The 27,897-nt window shown below is 46.0% G+C and overlaps 1 protein-coding gene across 1 annotated transcript in view; it reads left to right on the top strand.

The window, feature by feature from the left end:
• DGKD (diacylglycerol kinase delta) overlaps positions 1-27,897 on the top strand; it is a 93,296-nt gene that overhangs the window by 24,842 nt on the left and 40,557 nt on the right. The window contains exons 4-5 of the mRNA XM_048505626.1: positions 24,268-24,372; positions 26,690-26,822. Coding sequence (XP_048361583.1) covers positions 24,268-24,372; positions 26,690-26,822 — 238 coding nt within the window. The remainder of the gene's footprint in view (positions 1-24,267; positions 24,373-26,689; positions 26,823-27,897) is intronic.

Genomic DNA, 27,897 nt, shown 5'->3' with positions numbered 1-27,897 from the left:
GCTGATGTGTAAGTACGTGTCTTCTACGGCTGAAAGTATACAGGAAAGCTCTCTGTTGCTTGAAATAGACATGCTGTCAAATTTTCCAGCACAGGAAGAGATGAAAGGCAGGGAACTGAGGTTTGGGTCTATTGTGAGATCTATTTCTTCCCCTGTACAATTGGGTTCAAGGTTATTTTTCTAGTTTCAGAGGTGTGGGGTAGTGTGTATGTGACTTTGGTTGCTCAGGAGTGAATTTCCTCATCTGTAAAAGAAAAAGTAAGTGGAAAGTTCTGATTTTTTGTTATTCATGATTCTCACTTGAAGTACTTCAGAATAACTCTTGCTCTAGAATCACTCATTTATTGAATTCTCGTGACTTTCGCAGTACTTTTAACATAGGGAACAAAATGTCTTCTTTAGTGTTATAATGTTAGAAATGGGAGTACCTCCCTTATGAATAAATACCTTCTTTGTTATCTGATACTAAAGCTGTACTTTGACCAGAAAACATGCAAGATGCCTGTACAACTCTCTTCCCTAAAGAGACTAGTCAGTACTCAATACTTCAAACTATTTGAACACTCTTCTAAAAGTATCCTGATTTGAATGTAGTGTTCACAAAGAGATTGCTTGTTTGGTCTGAAAATTTAAGCCTTCCCCCATGTGACTTATTCTTAATCAGAAAGAGTGCAATCATGTTTGTTGCAAGCTATTTACACTAAGTTCAGCTTTAAAAATGTAATGGCAGGAAGTAGAAAGTATGCTGTGTACTTCACTTCTCTTGTTGAGTTTCTACAAACTGTCACATCATATTTGCTGGCTGACTCATGGGCATTTTGTTCAGGGCTTCTAAACTGCTGTTTGGAGATAAAGGTTCTCAGAAAAGCAGATGAAGTGGTATTTTCAGAGATTGGGTGCTGCTGGAGACCATGGAGGCCAAGGCCATCTTCTAATCCATGAGATAGTCCCGTCTTCGGAACTCTTAAGCATACTGTCATGCTTTTGAGAGTCAACTGAATTGGGTGCCAGTGTCCTTTCAAAACAGAACCAGACGATGTAGAAGTAATGGGGATAAGCTTGCATGGTGTAGCAGTTAGAGTGCTGGACATGGATTGGAGAGACTTATGTTCAAATCCCCACTCTGCCATGCAGTTCATTGAGTGACTTTGGGCCTGTCACGTTCTGTTAGCCTAATGAACCTCACAGACTGGTTACTGTTAGAATAAAATGGAGGAGGGTAGAACAATGTGCGTTATCTTGAGATTAATGGAGGAAAGGCAAGATTAATGGCCTTTGTGGTCTCTTTCAACTCTATGATTCTATGAAATATAGTAAACAAAGTGGGAACTATTCACATACTGTAAGAATGGTTGGGGCATCCTTCTCTTCATAAATGATCTTTGAATGGTAGTTGTCTGCTCAGATAGAGGCAGCTCAGTCAGTGGATTACATGGAGACTGATCCATGACATTAACTGTTCCTGAGAGAGATGCCATACTATTCTCTTCCCCTAAATTATTCGCTGCCAGTTGAATTCACTATTCTGGGACGGGATTTACATGGGAACACATTTTGTCTTCAAAAGACATGTGAAGATGAAAGTAGGATCACATTTGATTCTTTCAATGACTTGTGGGTATAAAAGATATAAAGAGAGATGTAAAGAAAAATAAAAATTCAGAAGGGGCTTAAAATCAAAGCTGATTGCAAGGCAATGCATTTAAATCTAAAAGGATTATTTTCAGCTGAAGGAACTTGCTAAAATGCTGGCTGGTTTTAAAGAAACAACTATATCAGAAGGTTAGGGACGATAAGCCATTCTCTTTATGGTACTTCACTACCCTTATAGGTTGTCCTGTCAACTGCAGCACTCAGTTTAAGTGTAAATATTTACCAGTCCCAACCCAAATATATGTCGTATGCCCAAATTTCCTTTCAACAAAATTCATCAAGAAAAAAGGATAGAGAAGTAACAAATTCTAGAAAGTTAACAATTCTTTTATTTTATCCCCAAATCCCTGGCTGCCCTTCCTGTCTTGCCACCAAAATACTCAATCCTTTATTCTCACCTCAGTCCAGCTTAAACTCCCCAGTGCTAACATCTATCATATATCCCACTTGCATTAGCACACACCCTGGATACTTAATACCTTTGTAAAGCACAAGGCACACCTCTTGTTTGCAGAAGTGGGTTTTGCTCATCTTTCTTAAAGCAGAGGTGTCTCCTTTCTTTTTTCTTAAAAAGCCAATTCATCTCAAAAACAGCTGGCTGATTTCCATGTGCTGTTGGAGAGGAAAAAACAACCCCCAAGCTGTCCTTAAGCTTCCTGTCTCCCACCCCCCTCTACAGAATCATCCAAGTGTTTAGTTTAGAGTTGTGAGCTATGGTAGCAAAATTAGAACCACTTTATGAGAATGTGCACATCCCTGGACAGTAGGGAGGAACTTAAAAGAACCACAGTTTTTGAATGAAAGAGGCAGGACTGATCCCCCCCTCCTTTGAGAACCTTCATCACAGTATGGAGAAGGCAAGTTCCTAAAATATGACATGGGAAATAGTATCAGACAAGCAGGAACTTGGAGGACTTGTGGGAGACATCTTGTTTACTCCTTCTCCACTATTTCCTCTTTTCCTTCCATAGCAAAATGGAGATTTGAACTTGAGTGTTCCACCCTACTTGGTATCACCCCTCTCTGAAACTATAACTGCTACACTTACTGGCTTTCAAAAGTGGCTGCTGTTGAACAGTAGCAAATAACCAGGGCTAGTAGAGTCAAACAATGTGTTACCACTCTTGGGTGGTAACACATCCCCTAGATGTTGCTGCCCACTGCCAGACTCCAAGTGGGACCTGGGTTCTCCCAGAATTACAACTAATTCCAGATGACACAAATTTATACCCCTGGAGAAAGTGGCTGCTTTAGTGGATGGACTTTGGCATTATATCTGACTGAAACCTCTCCCTTTACCAAACCCTGCCCTCCTGAGACTGCACCATAAAATTTCTAGGAATTTCACAACCTGGCAACCCTAGCCCAGGCCTGACCTCATGAGTCCTCCATCAAAGGCCAGAATAGGCCTGGAAAGGGCCCTGTCCCCTCCCTCTTGCTTTTACTAACTAGCAGCAGCCACTGAGGAAATCTGTTGCTTAAAGTTACAGGTACTGCTTTTATCATTTTTGATCTTTAATACCCCTCCAATTTTTTTAAGATTACATATTTTTATGCAAACCTTGGGGGTTGGTCAGGCTCATAGAAAGATCTGTCATTCTCTTGGATGGTTTCAGCCATCTTGTGGGTTTTCATTCTCCTTCCGTTAGGTAGGCAGGAAAAGGTATTTGGTCACTTCCTGTTGGTCTGTTTGCCGCCAAATCTGCCCCAGTATCTTTTCCTGCCTCGTAGGTAGCGCAGCATCTTTGACAAGCTCCTTACTATTTCTTCTACTGTGTGTTTTCGTGAGTCTCCCTGGTGTGTTGTGTTTTCCTACTGTGTCTCCCCACAAACCGCAGCCTTACCCCCCCCCCTCCGGCGGGGAACGGGCTTTGGGCCGTTTGAATTCCACAGGAGACTAATCTCCTCACCAGGCATGGCGACGGCCCCTTTTTCCCCTGAGAGGGAAACTTTTACCAGATCGGCCGCGGAGAACACCAGGGCTTCTTCTAAGCTCCTGTTACTCCCTCAGAGCAGCCGATGGGCTGACGACCTCGGGAGTGCGGCGGCGCTCGAGCCTGAGGACCGGCACCGAAGCCAGTCGCGCTCCTCAGGCAGCCGCGGACGGAGACGCGCCAGTTCAGCCGACCCGCCCGCGGGTCGCCGAGAACGATCTCACGGGAGCCGCGGGCAGGACGAGGCCCGATGGCGCGGCGAGCAGGCCGCGCTCGCTCCCGCGGCGCCAACGGCCCTTCCCGCCAAAACAGCGTGAGGCGCAACGACCGGAGCACCCGATACTTCCAGCAGGCAAGAGGTGGCGCTGGCGGCGGTTGATAACACGGCAGGAGTCGTTCCAAACGAATGGAGCCAATTTTCCCCCCACCAACTAATCGGTTTAATGCGATCCTCCATTTGGGAGGAGGTTTCCCAGCAACTCCGTCCTGACTCAGACAGGAGGGAAAACAGGATCCGCTCTAGGTCCCCCAGAGCACGCAGAGAAAATCGCTTCTCGGTCCTTTTGGACTCTGACCTCAGCGATGTTAGCGAAGGGGATCTGCAGTCTGATTCGGACCACTTCTCTGACCCAGAGACACAGGCCCCTGAGGTGGTGGAGAAGGCCCAGCGTATGTTCAAACCTGAACAACTCACCACGCTCCTCACAAAAACTATAGCAGCGTTGGAATTGCATGATTCAGCAGAGGCTGAAGACCCCAACTCCACCCAACCCACTAAGCCTATTCGAGGCTGCCCCAAAGGTCTCGACGCCATTTTCCAGGATGAAGACGATAGGGAAAAATACTTCCCCCTCCCCGAGTCATTTGAAAGGAAATTCAAAAGGGAATGGGTTAACCCCACAGACAAGAGGGCTTTTCCCTCGGTCTTTAGGAAACTATACTTAGCCCCTGACCACCTCCAAAACCTAATCAAGACGCCCCTAGTGGACGGTCCAGTCTCAGCGTTACATTCGGGGGGGCTAGTCTCCAGAGATGGGGAGGGAAATCTCAAAGACCCAATGGACAGGAGAGCAGACAGTAGCCTCCGCAAGGTCCATGAGGGAGCAGCCATGGCAGCTAGAATCCTAGCCCCCGCTGCCACAGTCTCCAGGGCTGCCATAGTTTGGCTACAGCGTTTGCTAGCCATCATTCCTCCCGGGGACAGAGGTGTCAGGGAAGGGGTAGAAAGAATTGTGATGGTGGTGTCTTTTTTAGCAGACGCTTCGCTGGATGCCTTCTTAACTACATCACGTATAATGGCATCGGCGTCTGTGGCCCGCCGGGTACTATGGTTAAAACCATGGCAGGCGGACAACCTCTCTAAAACCATAGTCTCCAGCTATGACTTCCAGGAGGGGATTTTATTTGGCTCCGAACTGGACAAAATCCTAGTGGAGACCAAGGACCACAAAAAGACAATGCCCCGCTCAGTCAGGGCAGATAAGCCCAGGTTCACGGCACGCCCCTCCTTTCGGTCCTTTCGCTCATCCTTCCAGCCCCAGAAAGACTCCAGACAGCAAGGCTGGCAGGGGCACAGCTCCTTTCGTAAACGTCAGGAGCATAAGGGCCCGGGAAAGCCAGGCAAACCCTTTAGACCTGACTTCAACAACAATAACAAAGCCTGACTCCCTGGACCCCCCGGTCGGCGGACGCCTCCAGAATTCTTTTCTGCCAGCACCATTGGGCCCCACCGTTCGCAGACTGTTGGGTTCAGGAGATAGTTTCTTCAGGCTACTCCTTAGAGTTCCTTTCCTGGCCCAGGAACCACTTCATCCCCTCCCCCATAGGCACAAAACCAGAGAAAATATGCAGATTAACTGCAGCCAAAGAGCACTTGATGAGGATCAGAGCCATCGAAGCCGTGCCGGCAGAACAAAGGGGGAGGGGAGTTTATTCACATTTTTTCACTGTCCCCAAAAAGAACGGGGACACCAGGGCCATCCTCAACCTCAGGCATCTCAACCAGCACCTTCGGAGGTTCCGTTTCCGGATGGAATCATTAAGATCCACCGTGGCTGCAATCCAGCAGGGAGACTTCCTCACCTCACTGGATTTGAAGGAAGCCCACCTTCACATTCCCATCCATCCAGCCCACCACCAATTTTTGAGGTTCGCCCTGGGGAACCAGCACTTCCATTATGTGGCTTTACCCTTCGGGCTGGCCACAGCCCCCAGAGTTTTCACCAAAGTGCTCGTGGCCCCCGTTGCCCTCATCCGCAGCAAGGGCATACACATATACCCCTACTCGACGACCTGCTTATCAGGTCGAGGTCACAATCCCAGGCATCGAAGGACGTCCAGCAGGTACGGCAGATCCTTACGGAACATGGGTTCCTAGTCAATCTGGACAAGAGCTCGACTCTCCCCTCTCAACGGATGGAGCACCTAGGAGCTCTGATAGACACCACTTCGTGCACACTTTTTGTTCCCCCCACAAAGATCACCAAGATCCGGGAGGCCTGCCACCAAGTACTGACGGAAAGAACCTCGTCGCTGATGCGACTTGTGAGTGTACTAGGCCTCTTATTGTCGACCATAGACCTGATCCAATGGGGCAGGGCACACGCCCGACCACTGCAAAGCTTCTTACGACCATTTGCCAAGCAAATCATCGCCAGGAGGAATCAAGCCCTATCTCTACCCCTGCCAGTCCGCCTGTCCCTACGTTGGTGGCTCAACCCAGCCCACTTGGGTGGGGGGAAGGCCTTCGCACCGCAGAATCGGATCCGCATCTTCTCAGATGCGAGCCTCCTGGGTTGGGGGGCGAAGCTGGGCAACCATCTGGCACAGGGCTCCTGGTCAGCGGCGCAGGCTCTCCTTCCCATCAACGTTCTGGAAGTTCGGGCAGTCTTCCTTGCCCTAAAGGCCTTCCGACGCCTCATTCTACGCAGGCATATCGTGATCCACACGGACAATATAGCAACCAAGTGTTACCTGAACCATCAAGGGGGATCCAAATCCCCCCAGCTACACAAGGAGGTGGCCCGCATCCTCATCTGGGCAGAAGCAAATCTGGCATCCCTCCACGCGGAACATGTAAAAGGTCAACTAAACATCGAAGCCGATTGGTTGAGTCGCACAAAGCTTTCCAACGCGGAATGGAAATTGAAACCAGAGATCTTCAGAGCCATAACGACCAGGTTCGGGGAACCAGTGATCGACCTCTTCGCATCACCCCGCAATGCCCAGCTCAGCCGGTTCTGCACTCGGTTTTACCACCCCCAGGCGTGGACAACGGATGCCCTGATCGCCCCCTGGCCGGAGGGTCTCCTATATGCTTTTCCTCCCCTACCTCTTCTGCATCGCCTTCTTCGAAGAGTTCAGGTAGAGGGGAGGGTGGTCATCCTGGTGGCTCCAGACTGGTCAAGGAGGTCCTGGTACTCGGTGCTACAACAGCTGTCTGTCGCCCCTCCGTTTCTTCTGCCAGCCGTACCGGATCTACTATCACAGGGACCTCTATTCCATCAAGATCCAGCATGGCTCAAGCTGACCGCTTGGCTCTTGAGCGGCAGCGCTTGAGTCACAGAGGCTACTCAGACTCGGTGGTTGATACCATGATTGCAGCACGCCGTAGGTCGACCATTGCCATCTACAACGCGTCCTGGAAGGCTTTCACTAGATGGTGCAGGAGGAAGAACGTGGACCCAGAGTCGTCCTCCCTCCCCAATATCCTGGCTTTCCTGCAGGACGGGTTCGGTTCCGGTTTGCGCAGCTCTACGCTGCGTCGTCAGCTGGCAGCAATGGCCACCGTTTTGCCCCCAGTCGAAGGTTTCCCAGTCACTAGGCACCCTGATATATTAAATTTCCTAAAGGGCGTCCAGCAGTCACAGCCACCTACAGCCCATCGTTTTCCCTCCTGGCGGCTGCATGTTGTCTTGGACGCTCTCACCGGTTCTCCATTTGAACCTGTCCAGTCGATACACCTGCGCTGGCTGCGCATGAAACTTTTGTTTTTGGTGGCTATTACCTCGGCCAGGCGGGTGTCTGAAATTAGGGCCATCTCGGTGAATCCCAACCTGTGCCTATTCTTCCCCGACAGGGTTGTCCTGAAACCTGACCCGTCCTTCCGGCCTAAGGTGGCATCAGGTTTCCACTTAGCTCAGGACATAGTCCTACCCAACTTTTGCCCAAGACCCTCGCACCCTAGGGAACGGCTCTAGCATTGTCTGGACGTCAGACGGTCTCTGAAAGCGTTTATCATACGCACAGAGGAATTGAGAAAATCAGAATCCCTGTTTGTAAACGTAGTCCCACCTAGAGTAGGGGAACCGATGTCGACCGCCTCCATCAGTTCCAACATCAAAGCGTGCATCATTGAAGCCCATAAGGCCAAACACGTTCCCATTCCTACCGGGATTACGGCTCACTCTACTAGGAGCGCGGCCGCCAATGCGGCCCTGGTTAAGCACGTACCATTAGAGCAGATATGCAAGGCGGCCACTTGGGCCTCTCCCTCATCATTTGTGAGGCATTACAGGCTAACCTCCCTGGATGCAGTTCAGGCATCTTTTGGGAGAAGAGTCCTGGAGCACGTTGTGGGGTACTAACTCGACCCGCCCTATTTGGGCACTGCTTGGGGGAGTACCCACAAGATGGCTGAAACCATCCAAGAGAACGACCCATTGGATACTCACCGTGAAGGGGTCTTCTCTTGGGTGGTGGAAGCCATCTTGGCCCTCCCTGGGAGTTCTTTTGCCACAACGTGTTCCTAGCTCAGTTTTAAGGAGTTTTTGTCCTATTGTTCATTGTTCAGTGTTCATTGTTAGTATTTGGTCCCTTCTGTTTGTTGGACCGGTTATAGGTTTCATGGGGTTGGTCTGTCACTGTGGTTGGTGAATCACTCGGCTGGTCAGATACTGGGGCAGATTTGGCTGCAAACAGACCAACAGGAAGTGACCAAATACCTTTTCCTGCCTACCTAACGGAAGGAGAATGAAAACCCACAAGATGGCTTCCACCACCCAAGAGAAGACCCCTTCACGGTGAGTATCCAATGGGTCGTTTCTGTTCACAGCCCCAGTCATTGGATTTATGCAAACCTTGGGGGTTGGTCAGGCTCATAGAAAGATCTGTCATTTCTGTTCACAGCCCCAGTCATTGGATTTAAGTATCCATAGATTTGACTGATTTCACAATTAGATATAGAATATAAGATGATGATAATTTCACTTTTGTGTTCATTGTTCATGAAGTGGAACAGGAGTTATGATTCTTCTCTTTTAATTTTGTATTTCTGTTTATTCAGGCTCAACTTGGTGAGAACCTGCCTTAGTTTTTTTGTTTCTTTCTAGCGTTGTCCCACTAATGCAGGGTCCGCTGCTTGGATTTTTAAACACCACTTCTCTTGATCAAGCTTCTTGTCTGGTTGCGGGCATGTAACTTTTAGATCCGCATTGATGGTATCTTGCCATCGTTGCTTTGGCCGTCCGAGTGGCCACCGGCCAGTAACCTCATAGACGATGCTGGCGACAGTGTCCGGGGCTGAGAGTATTAACATTAAAGTATGAAATATATTTAGTACAAATTTTAAAAAAATATTTAATGTATCTTGAGTCAACTGGGTAACAAGAATCAATATAAACTTGCTTTTAGGCTCTCGACTCAGCACATGAAATTCCAGTTGGGCATACCTATTACAGAAAAGCATTACTAACATAAATAGTAAAATCTTAACATAAATGTTTGTCATAATTATATATACTCTGCTTTAATTTATATATTCGATCTTATTCTTACACTGCTTTCAGTGCATTTCTAAGTAAATCAATCTGATTTATAATATTGTTTTATTTGCATAGTAGACCTGATGAACCAGTTCAAGGTATAACTTAGAGGCAAGACTTTGGTAAACAGGTCTTATGACTTAATACTTGCCATTGAACACACAATCCACTTATGTGAACACACAGTCCACAGGTCTTTTTGCGGTCTTGCAAGATTCTTTCTTGCCCCCTGTGCCTTTACTATCTACATGAAACCACTGAGTGAGGTCACCTGGAGATTTGAACTGGGTGTTCATTAATACACAAATGACAGACAGCTCTATCTTCTGCTTCTAGCTGATTCCAGGAGGCCATAGAAACCCTGAACTCGTGCCTGGAGGCAGTTTTGGGGTGGATGCAGGCTAATAAACTGAAAATTCTGACAAAATGGAACTTTGATTTAAGATGTCACCCATTTTGGATAAGGTTGCACTCCCCATGAAGTAAGAGGCCTGTAGACGAGGTTCTCTTTGACTCAGTCCTACTGCTGGATAAGCAGGTTACAGCTATGGCCAGGAGTGCCTTTTACCAGCTTAAATTGGTTAGCCAGCTGCTGTCTTTCCTTGGCAGAAAAGATCTGGCCACTGTGATGCATGCCCTGGTTTCATCTAGATTAGATTACCACAATGCACTGTACGTAGGGTTGCTCCTGAGAAACGTTTGGAAATTTTAATTTGTGCAGAATGCTGTCACCAGCAGTGACTGAAGTTAGTCCTAGTGACCATATTACTCTGGTTTTAGCCCAACATTTATTTCTGGGGGCAGTTCAAGGTGCTGATCTTGACTTTGAAAGCCAAAGGATCAAAATACCTGAAAGGCCGTCTACTCTCTTATGAATCCACCCAACCACTAAAGTGATTTTCGGAGACTCTGCTTTGGGTGCCTCTGCCTTCTGAGATTACGTGGGTGGCTACCTGGGACAGGACCTTCTTGGTCATAGCGAAAAGAAGCAAACTCTGGAACTATCTTTCCAAGGAAATTGATCTGTTCCCCTCTGTTGCTATTTTTCGCTCGTGAGTGAAGACTTCTTTGTTTTGCTTGGCATTTCCTCAGTGATCCCTCTGTCTTCTTGACTGATGTTGTGTTTTAATTATTTTAATTATCCTTTTCATGGTTTTAAAATGTGATTTTATTATTTATGCTTTAATTTGGTGAATGCCTAGGTGTCCCTTCTGAGGGTAGAAAAGCAGGGTATAAATGTTGACTCGTGTCCCTACTATAGCTGACTGTTCATACCCAGGCTTTTAACTAGGGGCTGCTATCATTTTTAAAGCTTTTTAATGGTCTGCTTTGAGCCTGAAAGCTGGCTTTTATCTGTATCTTTTTAGACTGTTCTGTGTTATTTGCTTTTACGTCTTGGTTTGTTTTTATTGACTTGTTTTTATTGTCTTCATTGGTTTTATTGTTTTAGTTGTGAGCTGCCTTGATCTGGTTTGGAGGGATAGCATAGCTTTTTATAAATAAATAATAAAATAGAGAGGTGAATAGTAATGTGAATGACTTGTAGAAAATGAGTTCAAGGCAACAAGCATTACATTAGTTAAGACCAGCCATTCCCGACCAGGGTTTCATGGTACCCTGGGGTGCCGTGAGCATGTCCCAGGGGTACCGCGGCAATGCTACCAGCCCCCCTCACTTTTGTGATGTCTCCTGCCGGTGCCAGCAAGGACATGGAGCTGGCCCATGGGGCAGGGCCTGCCGCAAGGTCAGCAGCCACTTCCCGCCCCGCCCCCAGTGATTCCCTTCACAAGTGGGGGGTGGCAAACAGGGGCACTGGGAGGGAACGGTGGGGGGGTATGGCAGGGGTACCGTGAGATATGACGAGTGAGGTCAAGGGTACTGTGACGTCGAAAAGATTGGGAAACATTGGTTAAGACCATGCATGATGCACATTGCGAGTGGCCTTGGCATATGTATTTTATATCACTTAATGCAATGATACCCAACTGGTAAGTCACAGCTTCCTTGGAGGTCTAGTCCTGTATTGTGTTGGCGCTGATGTCAGAAATATGCCAAACAAGGAGCTACTTCAGGGTCATGGAATGAGGCTGAGAGTACAGAAAAGAAAGTTGATTAAATGTGTGTCGCAAACACTGTGATTCTTCTTGAGTCTCAGTGAGACAGTCAGACTATGTATTTTTGAAAGAACATCTGAATCTACATTGATATGATTGCAGTTTTTAGTTTAGTTATGAAATATAAAATTATAGTGCATTGCAGTGGGCGGGGGCAACAGGGCTGTGGAGCGGGGTGACTCTCAGCATCATTGCCAGTCCAGATGGTGTAAGTGGCCCCTATGCTGTCGAAATGGGCACTAATGCCAATGGTGGGGTGTTGTGCAGCTACATGGCGCCCAGGCATGAATGCTGTTGTTGAGCCAGTACTCCTTTGTCACAGGAACTGGCACTGGCACCAATGGGACAGAGTCAACTTAGTTGGCTTTCAGAGGACTTTTAGCTCAGGAATATCCCCCTTTGCTGCTGGTGACTTACTCCTGCAAATATATAGCCCATTGAGTTACAGTGGGGAGTTTCAGGCCATGGGGAGGGGGTTTTTTTCTTCCCCTTACCAAGGCTCCCCATTCCTATACCATCCCCAGCCACCATGAAACTACCCTCCCTCCCCGGTGTATTGGGCTGCCTGTATCTCAAATATCAAATTATTCAGGGATTATATTTGGATAGATAACACACACACACACACACACACACACACACACACACACACACACACACACACACACACACCACGCACACAGTTTTGGTCTGCAGATTATTTAATTTTCCTTACAGGTTTACAAATATGAATTTGTTATTATATTTGTAATAGTTTGAGCTTGTTGAAAAATGAAAGTCCAGATGCGTAAAAGAATTTGACCCTTGTCTGGGAAATTATTATTTTCCCAGAGAAAGCAGTATCATGTCAGCTTTTTCACTTCTGCCTCAGAAAAGTTCACAGCCAGCCAGACTGAATATAAACTTTTATCAGTAGATGTTGCTTACATATAAATATAAACAAGAGAAGCACCCAGAAAATTATTTCACATGCTGCTTAGAAATCTGACTTTGTTGATTATAGATATGCAAGGTTTTCCCCTGTTTTTTCCTGGCTGCTTCCACATGAAATTTTCCCCCAGTTGGAACACAGTGTGCCCCCACTTGTTTAGGGAATTTCCACATGATATTGTGCTCTTTCTGAGCACAGTATATGGGGCTTCATGACTTTCCCCTTCCTTTTCTCTGACTTAATGAGGGAACAGTAGGATGACTGAGTAGACCCTTTATTCGCAAGTTCTGCTCGCAGTCAGGGAGGGGTACAGGCAGATCCAGGATAAAAATGGCAGAGCTAAATTTTACTTTTCTACCTTCGCCCTTCATCCATTGAACAGGCTTTTAAAAATAGTTTGTAGCTGAAGTAGAAGTAGAAGAGGGGTTTACCAGTCATGGGGTGTTGGCGGCAAGATTTTTGGTATTTGAATTCCAGTGCAGTAGAGGACAAGCTCCATTAAGATCAATGGGGTTAATGTGCAGGACTTTGTTTTTTTAATAAAATAAATAACTTCCCTTCATTTTTGTCTCTTGGGGACCTCAAGGTTGACAGATTGTACATAGGGTTGTATTCAGGCAGGATGTGAGTAAAAAGGAAGCAGCTACAGTTATCAGATAGTTGCTTCCCCATCAAGCTTCAGAGTTGGCTTCTTTCAGAAGTGTTCTAGCTCAGGGTAGCTATATTTAGCAAATACCTCTAGACCACCTCTATTTCTCGATATGTTTTTGTAAATTTCAAGATGATCTAAATCTCTGTGTATATTTAAGTTAGCTTCCTGTCTGTCAAGGTCAGTGCAACATCCACTCTGACAAAGGATATTTCATTTTGTGTGGGCCAAAACCATTACTTCATTTCTGAGAGTTCTTGTGGAGGTTGGGAAAGACTTGGAGACAACAGTGGGTAAGAATGCCATATGACACTAAGAAGGTATAGAGATAAATATTAAATTTCTTTCTTGTAGAGGAAATTTAATTTAGGAAATTGAATCAAAACACAAGAACTTGAAACAAAGTGCTTAATGTTTTGAACTAAAGAAATCTGTTTTTAACAGATTGTCACTCTAGTATGTGTTATCTGGTATGCCTGTAGGTTTTCATCAAAGCAGGATATCCATTTTGAGGTAAAATTAACTATCTGAAATGTGTTCCAGCTATCCTGATTTGCAAATTTATGTTAATACAAGGATAGTTTAGAAGTGTGAACCAGGGGTATATTGGTGTCTGGAGACAACCAAGCTCTCGATGTCTTCACCACCCCCACTATTATGAAAGGGACTACGGGGTCGTGATCCCACCACAGAGCCCTTCTTTTTTGCTTCGGACCCGGGGTCTCAGAAGTCCCTGGGCTTCACGTAGAGTTGCTTCCATGGTGAGGGATCGAATGTAAGTTCCCTTACTGCTTCTGGGACGCATGGTGCTTAGTTCTGGATTTTGCTTCCCACTGCCTCCAGTGAAAGGGTGATAGCTTTGCATTCCTGTTCCTTGAGTCTAGAGCAGTAGTTCTCAATCTGGGGGTTGGGACCCCTTTGGGGGTCGAATGACCCTTTCACAGAGGTCGCCTAAGACTCTCTGCATCAGTGTTCTCCATCTGTAAAATGGATAAATGTTAGGGTTCGGGGTCACCACAACATGAAAAACTGTATTAAAGGGTCGCGGCATTTGGAAAGTTGAGAACCACTGGTCTAGAGAGAGACGTGAAGGGGTGCATGCCTGTCTGTGTGTACTATGCCTTTTCCTTTTATCTGAGCTATGTTAAATAATTTTCTATACTGGTGAAAGAAGGCCCCAAAGCTGAGCCGCTTCCTTCTCTCTATGACTTAAAGCGGAGGAACCAGTGATTGGGTGTGATATCTTCATAATTGTGGCTGTTGCAGATGTCCCCAGGGACTTTGTCTCCTTAATTGCAGATATGCTTAACTCCACTGCTAATTTCCCCAAACCATTTGCATAACTGCAGCAGATGGTTCCGCAGGCTTGATTGTGTGCATTTTAAATAGCCATTTTCTTTCAGCAGTTTAAGCCAGCCTGCAGTGATGCTGCGGGGCAGGGCTCAATGGCGGCTGGGGCACATGCCATTTGGTAATGTGGGGACCAAAAGGCATGTGCCTAGGGACATAGGTGACCCCATGTCCTTATAGTCCAGTGATGGCAAACCTATGGCACGGGTGCCAGAGGTGGCACTCAGAGCCCTTTCTGTGGGCACACGCAAACAGAGTGCCCCCTCCACACATCTAGACTGGCCTGGGCTGCTGGGCTCGATTATTAGCATTAAACCTAAGACCTAGTTTTGGAGAAGTAGTTTAGGTAATTTTGTTAAGCACTGTTAAACTAAAGCACAATCCTTTACCTGGAAGTAAGCTCAGTTGCTGGCAATGGGGCTCGCTTCTGAGTAAACCCTCCTAGGATCGTGATTCACCCGTTGGAAGAGTTGCATGGATGCTTCAAAGCAAAGCCATCAACTACCACCAAGCTTACTCCTGAGTAACGCATGCCTCGGAGCCAACCATTTTTTCTAAACAAAAACCTCAGTATTCAGGTTAAATTGCCGTGTTGGCACTTTGCGATAAATAAGTGGGTTTTGGGTTGCAATTTGGGCACTCGGTCTTGAAAAGGTTCGCCATCGCTGTTATAGGCCGTATGCCTCTGGTGTGAACAGCACTTCAGTCTTAGGAGAGAACAGCCAGCCAAAAGAATTTGTCTCTTCCTTTTCTACTGTAGGTGGGGGACATCTTAGATGGGTGTCTTCTCCACCAATAGCAAGGAGGCAGGAAGTAGTTTCAAATGTTGTCGTGTCACTTCCCTTCCTTGACCTCGAGGCCATTTTAGATCTGTATTTTTCCTGCCTGGCAGGGAGGCTGTGTTTTTAAGAGGCTCTCACACTCTCAATTGTGTGTGTGTGATTTTGGTGCGTCTGGTACCGGCCCCCTTACAAACAACAGATAGGGGAGCGAAGAGGGACAAAAAACCCTCACAAATCCGGCAACTAGGCTGAATTCAAGCGTGAGGTGGGAAAGCGCGGGAAAGCGAACTCCCCGCCCACCGAGCGAGAAATGGCGTCAGGCTCCTTTACTCCGCCCCGGCAAGACTTTGTCATCTCGGCCACAGAATGAACCCGAGCGGCAAAGGGGGGTGGCGCAAGCACGCCCCTGCCGGTGCGCCCAAGCAGAGCAAGGCAGCAGGATGCTCGGAGGGACCTTCGGCGTCCAAGAAGGCGAAGAAAACGGCGCTGTCGGGGAGCTTGATGCCTTACAAGGGCGCGGGCGCGAACCGCGGCTCCCAGATGAGTCTCTCCTACCCTGACAGGGATTCGGAGCACTCGATCACCCCACTGACAGCTTCTACTGCAGAGGCAGCAGAAGAAGCAATCAGCCAACAAGGGCAAGTACCGGGGCCTCGGGAAAGCAGTGAGGAGGAAAGCGAAACGGAGCTCCAAGAAGCTCCAGGGCAAACTCAGAACGCTGCGAATAGCAAGCTGATGGCCTGGCAACAGGCGCCCCCTTGCTGCCTTTGCACAAACGTTGAGGGAGCAAATCGAAAAAGTTCTGGACGCTAGGGAACAGCGTGCCACAACTAGCAGACCCCTGCTACAAACATCAAGAAACAAGAACTTGGGGGCAGTTGCCGCCCCTCAATATAGAGACCCCCTTGCCTTGCAAGAGGAGGAAGAGGAAGAAATTGAGGGGGAGGAGGAGGAGGAAGGGGATAGATTCTCAGACACTGAGGACCCCATTACAGAAAAATCTGATCAATCCCCACAATTCTTTAAACAGGAAGATATCAACTCCTGTTAAAGAAAACTATCTCGGCTCTGGATCTGCATGACCAGGCAGATGCCGAAGAACCTCCTGCCCCTGACAAAACAAACAATCCAACAAAACCCATTAAAGGCTTCCCTAAGGGAAAAGCCGATTACTTCCCACAAGATTCAGAAGCACAAAAAAATTTTCCGGTCCCTGAATACTTCGTTAAGCGCATTCAGTGCGAATGGCTCAACCCTACCAACCGCAAGGGGCTCCTGCTATCATATAAGAAGGTCTACCTACTACCACAACAATTCCATGCTATGCTAAAAGTTCCCTCGGTGGAGGCGCTAGTGGCTGTTCTGCACTCTGGAGCACTGGTAGCGAAGGAGGGAGACTGTAACATCAAGGATCCCTTAGATAGGAGATCGGAAGCTGCCCTCCGCAGATCCCATGACTGGCTAGCAGCCGCCATTAAAGCACTTTCACCGGCTTCCACAGTTTCTAGAGTGGCTATGGCTTGGCTTAAAAGAATTCTGGATATGATCCCAGCAGAAAATGCTGCAATCAGAGAAGGGATTGAAAGAGTTTTCCTAGCTAATGCTTTCATAGCAGATGCAACACTTGACGCCATTGCCATGGTAGCCAGAACAGTGGCATCTAACATGGTAGCCAAACGTAACGCCTGGCTATGACCATGGCAAGCAGACATACAGTCCAAAAACGCAGTAGCAGCCTACTCCTCCTATGGAGAACACGTATTTGGCAAGGAACTAGAACAGGTCTTAATTCAAACAAAAGACCAAAAGAAAGCCATGCCAAAAACGGTCAGACAGGAACGATCATCAGGCCCCCAGTGAGGCCGCACTACATTCAGATCTCAGAAAACCCTACCCAGGTTTAACAGGGAAAGTAATCGCCCTTCATGGCAAAACCAGAACTCCTTTCGTACCAAAACGTCATTTAGGCCATTCCAAAAACAGGGAAAGCCCTTCAAACCAGATAGAAATAAACAATGACTGCCGGGACATCCCGGTGGGGGGACGGCTAGCCAACTTTCTATCAACCTGGCAAGCCATGCACATAGACCACTGGACACAAGAGGTGATCGAAACGGGCTATGTAATAGAGTTTATCAACCTCCCTCGACATCTCTTTGTCCCCTCCCCCCTCTCATCAAAGCCAGAAAAAACCCAAAGAGCAAAAACTGAAAGGCTTCTGCAAAGAATATCTAAACCTTCTGTTTAGCATTTGACATTCTCCTATTATGAATTAAAAAAACAGTTCTAAAAAATTGGAATAAATCTGAGCAAAGTGGGAGAGCTGCCAATTCTGAACTCTAGAGAATGTATACGTGATTTATTTAATGGGCTTATTGAGGTATTCCTCTGTCAGTTTGTTTGGCTAATAAGAGAGTTTGACAGTTATCTAGTCAGATGTTTGTTTTAACTCCTATCCCATTAGGTGAAAACAAAAGGTCATTTGGTGGCATTACTGATGTGTAAATTTAGAACAAGTAAAAAGTTCACTGAGAGCTGAATGAACTTTGCAATTGATGTAAAACCCTTGATGGTGTCTAAGTCAGTTGTGGAAACCTGTGTCGCTTCCAACAGTGAGGCAATTAAACCTTACAACTACAATGAAAATATAATTGAGTATTGAAGCTTCTTACACTCAAGTCATTTATAGAGTAATTCAAAGTAGAGTTACACCAGTATAAGCCCATTCTACTGGAGGCGTGGGACATCTTGATTGGGTGTCTTCTCCACCAATTGCAGAGAGGCAGGAAATATAAAAAATTCTTCTCCATGCACTTCCTGTCGAGGTCCTGGGGTCAATTTCCCTCAGTATTTTCCTGCCTCTGCAGAGGGTAGACGTTTTCCAGGCTCTTACAGAACCCTTACCCCTTAATGTTCCCTTGTCCTTTTGTATGTTTGTCTTATAGTGTGTGTTGGTTCCTAATTGTTGGCTGGTAGGGGGGAGACGTCTTGGTTACTTTGGCTAGGTGTTAGTGGGGGAAGCCCTCCACTGGTTAGTACATCAGCATTTCCCGCCTTTTTTGCCTTGCTGCCATAATGGACGCCAGGTCCTTTTCGCCGGAGCGAGAAACCTTCACCGGTTCCTCCACGGAACGCACTTGCTCCTCTAATTCAGCTAAATCCCGCCCGACTAACAGCGGGGAAGCCGCTACAACCACCATCGCTCCCTCGAAAAAGCTGAAAACGGAGAGTAAAAAACCCGCGGAACACGATCAGGCGGCGGCTCCGGCTAAGAAGAAGCGCCTGCAGTCACAATGGAGCTCTGCGCCTTCCCAGGGCGTGGCCGAAATCGGCTGCTCCACAGCCAACTCCTCCAGCCTTCCCAGGGTGTTGGAGCAGTCACGCCCATTGGCTGGTGGGGCAGACAACACTGAAGTCCTTGCCGACGACCATCACAGGCAAGTAACAGGGGCCCCGGAGGGAGGAGATGCAAACAGAGGTCAGTTAGCTCCAATTTCGACCTGGATGAATGCCCCTCCTGCCGCTTTTGCTGATCTCCTTAGGAGAGAGATTGAAAAAGCAATGGATGCGAGAGATCAGCGGCTTGCTGCCACCCGCCCCCAACTTCAAATCCAACCTCCTAGAGTCACCCGTAGTTCCCCCAGGGAGGAATTTGGCGCTCGAAGGAGGGACCCCCTATCCTTCCCAGACGGGGAAGAGGAGGGGTTGTCAAGTGGTGAGGAGGATAAATTCTCAGACACTGAGGAAACGAATGAAGCGGCTGCAGAACAGTCTGCACAATTTTTCAAGTTGGAAGAGATTCAAGTATTAATTAATAAAACGATCTCTGCTTTGGATCTGCGTGATCCTGAGGATGCTGAGGAACAGCCGCTACAGTCCTCTTCATCCACCTCAAATAAACCTATCAAAGGATTTCCCAAGGGTAATTCTGTTTATTTTCTTCCGGACAATGAGGGGGCAAAATTCTTCCCAGTTCCAGAATGTTTTGTAAAAAGAATCCAAAGAGAATGGATGAACCCCACTGCGCACAAAGGTCTTCCTCCAAATTTTAAAAAGAAATACTTAATGCCCCAACAATTTCATGTGTTACTCCAGAATCCACCTGTGGACGCTCCTGTGGCAGTATTGCATTCTGGTGCCCTAGTGGCCAAAGAGGGAGAGGGCAGCATTAAAGATCCCCTTGATAGAAAGTCTGAGGCAGCCCTTCGCAAGTCTCATGAGTGGTTAACGGCTGCCATTAAAACTCTAACACCATCCTCTACTGCGGCCAGAGCCACTATGGTATGGCTTAGGAGACTTCTAGAAATGATTCCATCTGAGGCCCGGGGCATTAGGGAAAGCATTGAACGGGTGCTCATGGCCAATTCCTTCATAGCCGAAGCCACATTCAACGCAATGGCTCTAGTGGCAAGATCCTTGGTTTCCAACATGGTGGCTAGACACAATGCCTGGATTTGTCCTTGGCAGGCAGACACAATTTCAAAACACGTAGTGGCCAGGTATTCATACTATGGAAGGGCCTTATTTGGCAAGGACTTAGAAGAGGTCTTAGTCCAGACGAAAGACAACAAAAAGACAATGCCAAAATCCATCTGAGGTCCAGACAAATCATCCAACTCCTCCAGATTTACCTTTAGATCTCACAAGACATTGCCTAGGACCCAGCGAGAGGGCAGTAGACCCTCCTGGCAAAATAATCACTCCTTTCGAAGCTACAAACAACCCTTCAGGCAGTACAACAAGCAAGGAAAATCCTTTCCTGCTGCAAAAAATAAACAATGACTACAAATGCGTTCCGGTGGGAAGTCGACTTCAAAGCTTTCAACATGTTTGGCAAGACAGTCACGTGGACAGGTGGACCAGAGAGGTTATTTCCACGGGCTACGCTACGTGATAGAGTTCAACATCATTCCTCGCCACCACATGTTGATTTCTCCATTATCAGCAAACCCCATCAAAGCCAACAGAACTTTGAAAGCAATATCTCACCTACTACAGATACAAGCCATAGAACCAGTACCACCATTGGAGAGACTATCAGGGACGTATTCACATTTTTTTTACCGTCCCCAAGCACAATGGGGACTAGAGGGCTATACTAAATTTAAAACGTCTCAACAAATTCATTCGAATTCCCAAATTCAGAATGGAGACTCTCCGCTCGATCACCGCCTCTCTGCGTCACTGCGACTTGATGATTTAGATCTGACCGAGGCGTAACTTCATATCCCAATACATCAATCTCACAGGAAATGTCTTCGATTTGCAATTCGGGATCAGCATTTTCAATTCAAAGCTCTACTGTTCGGGTTAGCCACGGCCCCAAGGACGTTTTCAAAGGTGCTTCTAGCCCCAGTGACACTAATAAGAGAAAAGGGGATACACATCTATCCTTATCTGGATGATCTCCTAATCCATTCCAGATCCATCCTACAGGCTCAGGCAGACGTCAACACAGTTCAGAAAATTCTGTCATTACACGGTTTTATCGTCAATTTAGAAAAAAGTTCCTTAAATCCCTCTACAAGGTTAGAACATTTAGGTGCCATAATCGACACAACAGAGGACTCTCTTTTCATTCCAGAAGAAAAGATCAAGAAAATTCAAAAGGCAACACGGGAAATGATAGCCGCCAAACGGCCATCCCTTCTAAAATTAGCAAGTCTCCTAGGACTATTTATATCAATAATCGACCTATTGCAGTGGGCCAGATTTCATGCGAGACCACTTCAACGCTTTCTTCGTGCGTATCAACTGGACATAATTTGGAAAAGGGACAAGAGAGTTACCTTACCCTTGTCGACATGACACAGTCTTCAATGGTGGACAACACGGTCCAACCTAATACAAGGCAAGTGTTATCTGCACCTGAATCGTCTTCAGTTGTTCACAGATGCCAGCCTTCAGGGATGGGGGGCTACTCTCAATCAGTACGTTGTCCAAGGCAGGTGGTCCAAGGAGGAATCACAGATGCACATCAATCGGTTGGAGACCCGAGCAATCTATCTTGCTCTTCAACACTTTCTGCCGGAAATTCGTCATCAACATGGCATCATCCGGACAGACAACATAAGGGCAAAGATGTACATCAACAACCAGGGAGGTTCCAAATCCTCTATCCTCCATCAAGAAGCAGTAAAAATACTACAGTGGGCAGAACAAAATCTAGCATCGCTAGAAGCATTGCACATTCAGGAAATCCAGAACTCCACGGCAGACTGGTTAATCAGACAAAAAATATGTGAACGCGAGTGGCGACTTGATCCACAAATTTTCAATCAAATCTGCGAAACCTTCGGTCAACCAGAGGTCGATCTCTTCGCCTCCCCGATCAACACCCAACTGCCTTGATTTATGACTCGGAATTACCATCCACAAGCCATGGCAACAGATGCTCTGAACGCAACATGGCCAAAAGTGTTACTTTATGCCTTTCCCCCATTTCCGCTGATACCTCGTCTGCTTCGCAAAATCCTCACAGAAGGATCATCAGTGATTCTGGTGGCCCCGAGATGGCCCAGGAGACTGTGGTTCTCCACCATCCAAGAATTGACCACGTCACCTCCTATGAACATTCCCATCAAATTCAATCTGTTGACTCAGGGCCCAGTAGTACATCCGGATCCCGTACGGCTCAAGCTGACCGCATGGCACTTGAACGGATTAGTTTGATACGGAAAGGCTACTCAGAGCAGGTGACACAGACCATATTAGCTGCCAGACGACAGTCAACCATTAACATCTACAACTTGTCTTGGAAGGCATTTGTTAGATGGTGTTGCCGCAAACAGACGAACCCTGAAAATCCATTGTTTTCTTCTATTCTCAATTTCTTGCAATACGGATTCGCAATGGGACTCAAATGTTCCACATTGCGTAGACAACTGGCAGCTCTCGCTACAGTGATTTCGGTTATAGATGGTACCTCAATTACAAAACATCCGGATACCTTGAACTTCTTAAAAAGAGTTCGTCTTTCACAACCAGGGGTGGCGCATAGATTCCCTTCGTGGAAACTGCATGCAGTTTTATCAGCACTCACTAAATCTCCGTTCCAGCCCATACAAACAGTGCATTTGAAATGGGTGAGGATGAAGACCTTATTTTTAATTGCAATAACATCTGCAAGAAGAGTGTCGGGACTGCGGGCTCTGTCCGTGAATTCAAAATTCTGTGTGTTCCATAAAGATTGAGTGTGTCTTCGCACAGATCCAACATTCGTACCTAAAGTGAATTCTAATTTCCATATCCATCAAGAGATTGTGATCCCAAATTTTATACCAAATCCCACTCATCCGAAAAAAAGAGCTTGGCATACTTTGGACGCTAGGCGGGTGTTGAAAGCCTTCATTATTAGGACAGAGAGTCTGCGCAAGACCGAAAGTCTATTCATTAACATAACTCCCCCTAATGTCGGGACACAAATGTCTAAAGCTGCAATAAGTAGTACTCTGAAGGCATGTATTTGTGAGTCTTACAAGGCATCTGATCTCCCAATACCTAAGAGAGTTACCGCTCATTCGGTTCGCAACACAGCAACCAATGCGGCGCTCCGCAACCAGGCATCAGTGGAGGAGATATGCAGGGCGGCAACATGGTCCTCAATCTCCACATTCATCCGTCATTATAAAATACAATCTTTTTCTTCAGCAGAGTCTGCCTTTGGCAGAAGGGTGCTGGAGAGTATTATCGGGGATTGATGAAACCCACCCGACTTCGGGACACTGCTCGGGGAGGTCCCAATCAAGATGTCCCACACCTCCAGTAGAAGGGTCCATTGGATACTTACCATGAAGGGCCTTTCTACTGTAAGCTAGTGGGATATCTTGGCCCCCCATGGGTATCTATTAATCCCCGATTGGACTCTTCAAGGGAACCTTGCAGTTATATATTTTTTTATATTCATTTGTAGTTAGGGTTACTGTTGAGCCGAGGTTTGTCTCCATGTCGTTTCGTTATGAATGTTATGTTACTGTCGTTAGCTTACTACTTTGCCAGAAAGGGATACTGAGGGAAATTGACCCCAGGACTTCGACAGGAAGTACATGGAGAAGAATTTTTTTATATTTCCTGCCTCTCTGCAATTGGTGGAAAAGTCACCCAATAAGATGTCACACTAGCCTACAGTAGAAAGGCCCTTCACGGTAAGTATCCAATGGACCCTTCATTTCAGTGGGTTTGGACCAGAGCTTAGACTACATAGGGTTAGACTGTTACTTCCATCTCCAGGGCATATACAGGAAAAGCAGGTGCTCCAGTTGTGTAACTTTGCATATATAGAGGGAGGCTGAATCTGTATCATCCCTGGGCAAGTTCATCTGCTACTAGAGTTAGAGTCTTCCTCTTGATGCTTAATTTTTATTTCTTCGTAGGGCATTTGGGATACTTAGATGGACTCATTCAGTGTTCCTAGTCTCCATAAGCCACAGAGAACCAATGCACAATGTGTGCTGCACCCATAGTTGTTCACATTGAGACTTATTTCTGTGTATGCATGTTTGTCAATAGTAGTGGTGCTACAGCAAACTGAACCCCACGTGGGTCTCCTTTCTCTAGAAGTACATATCCCTCCATATTTAAAAGGAGAAAGAAGAAGCAGAAAATCTATTTCTGCAAGGCATAGGTGGAGTGAAGGGGATGTCATACCTCTGGTGGTGGTTTTGGGTTAGTGCTTCTAAAGTGCTATGAAATAAATACCATTTTCATAGGATAAATACCAGACTTTGATTTTTCTTTTGTTTCTGGTAAAGTAGTCCTGTATACCACAAGCTTAGATCACAATTAGACAGGGATGACTGTAAGATGTTAAAACGTGTTTTGGGTTGGATTCTATGCACTGCAGGAAAATGCAGTAGCACTTGGAGAATTAAACTTTTCTATCCTTCTCTTGCTGGTGCAAACAGCTGTATTCATTGAGATTTTGTTCCAGGGGAAAGTTGGCAGACCCTGAGGAAATTGGGTAATCAGCAGAAATTGTTCACCCAAGTACAATGTATGAGCGGAAGTACAAATTTATGAGCGGAACAAATCATAGGATCCCTACCTTAGTCTTTTTCTTCTTCATGTATCTTCTCGACTTTCTTATCTTACAGGTTATTACTCCATGTCGGAAGCTTATCCTGTGTGCTGACAACAGAAAAGAAATGGAAGACTGGATTGCAGTACTGAAGACTGTACAAAATCGGGAACATTTTGAAGTAATCTTAAGAGTTTATTTATACATACATATAGTGTCAGCATAGGCCCATCTCTTCCATTGACCTGTTAGAGCTGCTGCATCTGCAGTATGAGCCAGATAACTGGGCAGGTGAGGAGGGGGTCATATGGCTAGGCAGTCATTGTGGCAGGAGACAGGCAGAGTGATCGTAAGGGTCGCCAGGCACATGCCTGCATGCGAAAAGGGTATAATCCATATCACTTTCAGTAAAATGCTTCTCTTTTGTGTATTGGTGGGGAACTCGGGTGCTTTGGTGGACATTTGACTATGGCAAGCAGGCAAATGGCACCCATTGCAGCAGGGAGGGGCAGGCAAGTCACTTCCCCATGAGTTTCATGGGTGTTTTGGGGGGGGGGGTATATATATGTAATTCTGAATCCGGTCAAAGTGTGGATTAATAGATCCACAAAATAGAGGTAAAAAAAAGTAGAGGGATTTCTCTGCAAACTTGAAGGAAGTTCCTAGTATGCAGAAAAATCTGAAATCTGAAAAAAAATGCTGTATCAAACCCACCCCCCCACCTCCCAGTATAATTGAAACAACTGCAGACTGCTCAACCTGGTCCAGCAGCCACTGTACAACATACCAGTCTTTTCCTGGGGAGGGCATTACAAGGGTAGGAAAGAGAAGGAAAGGTGAAGATAGAGAAGCAGATGAAGGAAGGTTGGTTGCTTGCTTGGGAAGGAGAGAAGCAAGCAGTGAAAGAAGTGAGGCAGAAGGCTACCAGAGAAGGAAAAGAGAAAATGTTGAGGCGGTGGCAAAACATATTTCTTGCCATAAAATACAACAGCCCTCCTTTCCTCCAAGTGACTGACTACCAGAAATTCACATAGGTGGCGTTAGGTGTTAGCATGCTAAAGGAACAATGTTTTTCTGTTTTGATTCTCAATAAACCCCATTTCTACATGTTTAATTATTATAGTATTTTATGCTCTTATTGGTGCTTTTCTATGTGCCTTTTATACTGCTAGCTGTGATAAACTGCTTTTAAAGTCATGTGTTGTGAGATAGCATTGAAAGATGCTAAAACAGTATTACCAAAACCACTGCTTAAGTGATTGTAAAGGTAGGAAATTTTTAATAATTGCTTCATTAGTGGGATTGCCTTAGTGGGCTATTTCACAGAAGGGAAACCTAAAGTAGTAGTAGTAGTAGTAGTAGTAGTAGTAGTAGTAGTAGTAGTAGTAGTAGTAGTAGTAGTAGTAGTAGTAGTAGTAGTAGTAGTTGTTGTTGTTGTTGTTGTTGTTGTTGTTAAATAGACCGCCCTATCCCCGCAGGGCTTAACAACCCCATCCAAAGGGGAAGGACATATCCACCTGTGGGAGTGCCACAGTGTCAGCAGATTTGCCCTCCCGGGGCACTTGCCCCGGCAGAGGGGTGAATCTACCAACATGTGATTGCCACACCACTCCCTGGCAGTGGGATGCTGCTCTGGACACCTGCCAGCATCCCAGGGCCCTTGCCACCACCGTCATAGTAGGGGCATGACCGGGGAAGAAGCCAACATTAGTCAGCTTCTTCCTGGCTATTGCCTACATTACGCTGGCAGCTGTGGTTTTGGACTTACACCACCAAAAAAGTGGTGTAAGATTCAGCCCAATGGGGGCTTCTTGGTGGCGGGGAGACTTTTTCACTTTTCAAACCTCTCCATGCTGCCAGAAAGAGTTCATGGGAGTGGTGGTCCGCTGTGGCCAGATGGGACCTCTTGGATGGGGCTGATAGTTTGCCTTTTCCTCTGAGATGCAAGGTAAACATGGGAGATGTTAGATGGATAGATAGTATGTGTTTGGGGCATTCTGCATGTATGATATTATCTGTCCTTATTTACTCTCTTGACACAATTTTCGGCTGTCATTGGAGGCCTGTCACCATGACTTTCACCATATATTTTAGGCTAATGTGTAGCACATTTTAGGTTTACCTGTAGTGGATTGTTCAATAGTGCCCCTTTAATCACCCAATAATTTACCTTATAGTCGTTTGGCCTTGGATTGTTTTATAAAAATCACTGGCAAGCAGAAAATGGCTCGAAATATACTTGTTTGTGATTGTTTTAAGCAATTGTTACTTCTTTCTATTTATCAGATCACCCAATGCATACAGGTTGTACTCAAAAGCTCCATGCAAAAATGGCTCTTTAGGGTTGAGGCTACCATTTCATTGCTGTGATCTGTGTTCTCGACAGCATTTTGTATAAATTCTACCTTATCAAAATAAATGCTTCCTCTTTGTTTTATACTTTATTCCTGCCTCATATGAATTTCTTCTTAGTTTTTCTGTCCTTAATTCATTTTCAGTCTACCCAGTATAGTATGGACCATTTCTCAGGGATGCATAACTGGTACGCCTGTTCACATGCCCGGCCAACATACTGCAATGTGTGTCGAGAGGCATTATCTGGGGTTACGTCTCATGGACTGTCCTGTGAAGGTAAAAAAAAAAAAAGCTCTTTACATACAAGAAAATGTTTTAAAATCCTTCTTTCTGGTTGAAACATTTTGCTTCTACATTTTCAAAAATATGTCAATGGCCAGTTACACATGACAAGGTTCCTGCGACTTCAAAGGGGATTGGCTGGGAAGTCTTTGTTTCGGGGCATGTTCAGCGTTTACCCTGCCGTGTTTGCAGCAGGGCAGGCATTACCCATCAGCTGGCTTTTTGCTTGCATCTGATGCGGGGATGTTTCACAACTTCTCTCTCGTGCATGTGTGCTTTAACTTTTAATATAATCTCTAATGTTGGTCTTTAAACTTATCAATATATCAATCTATCGACCTCACTGCAAAGCAAAGTTTAAGAATCAACTGCTTTTCAGCCGCAGACTGTCGTGAACCTGGGGAGCTTTGCAAACGGCAGTTCATGTTGTCCTTTCGCTGTTTTACAGTTTGCATACCGCCAGTACTCCCCTTTGCTTCCCACCATAAAAAATCAGTGTTCAGGCAAAGTGTACAGATGCCATATTCAAGACCTTTTTTTTTAATAATTTGCCTTTTTAATGTTGATATGTCGATCTGCTCCCTGGGCAATTTTATTTGAAGTTGCAGGAACCTCACTGTGCATTATTGATCACTGACATATCCCAGTTTGTTGATCCCAGTTTGTTTGGACTGATTGACTAATCTTATTATTTTTACTCTTTTAGTATTTGTATCGCTTTATCAATCAATCTATATGGTTATTTAATTTTTTTAAATCTAAAGATATGCAAGACCGGGGAGGCCACAGGCAATAGAAACAATATGGCGGGACAAGAAGTGAGAAGTAGTCAGCAACAGGGAGGAGGGCAAGGGGTACCTAATTTTCTTTTTACACTTACACAGAGAGAGCTTGAAATAGGGCTTGATATGTATGGAAAGGCTTTGAGGGTTTTTTCCCCCTTGTTTTAATTCATCATCATCACCACTGCCTTTTAGATTTTTTAGTAAAATATGTGGTTCAAAGACAATAGTTTGAGTTCACATGTATATAATGTTTACCATAAATGACAGCAGTGTTAACAAACCAA

Source organism: Sphaerodactylus townsendi, linkage group LG08 (assembly GCF_021028975.2).
Source record: "Sphaerodactylus townsendi isolate TG3544 linkage group LG08, MPM_Stown_v2.3, whole genome shotgun sequence".
Taxonomy (NCBI): Eukaryota; Metazoa; Chordata; class Lepidosauria; order Squamata; family Sphaerodactylidae; genus Sphaerodactylus; species Sphaerodactylus townsendi.
Note: the sequence above shows the minus strand (reverse complement) of the source record. Positions and strands in the feature narration are given on the sequence as shown.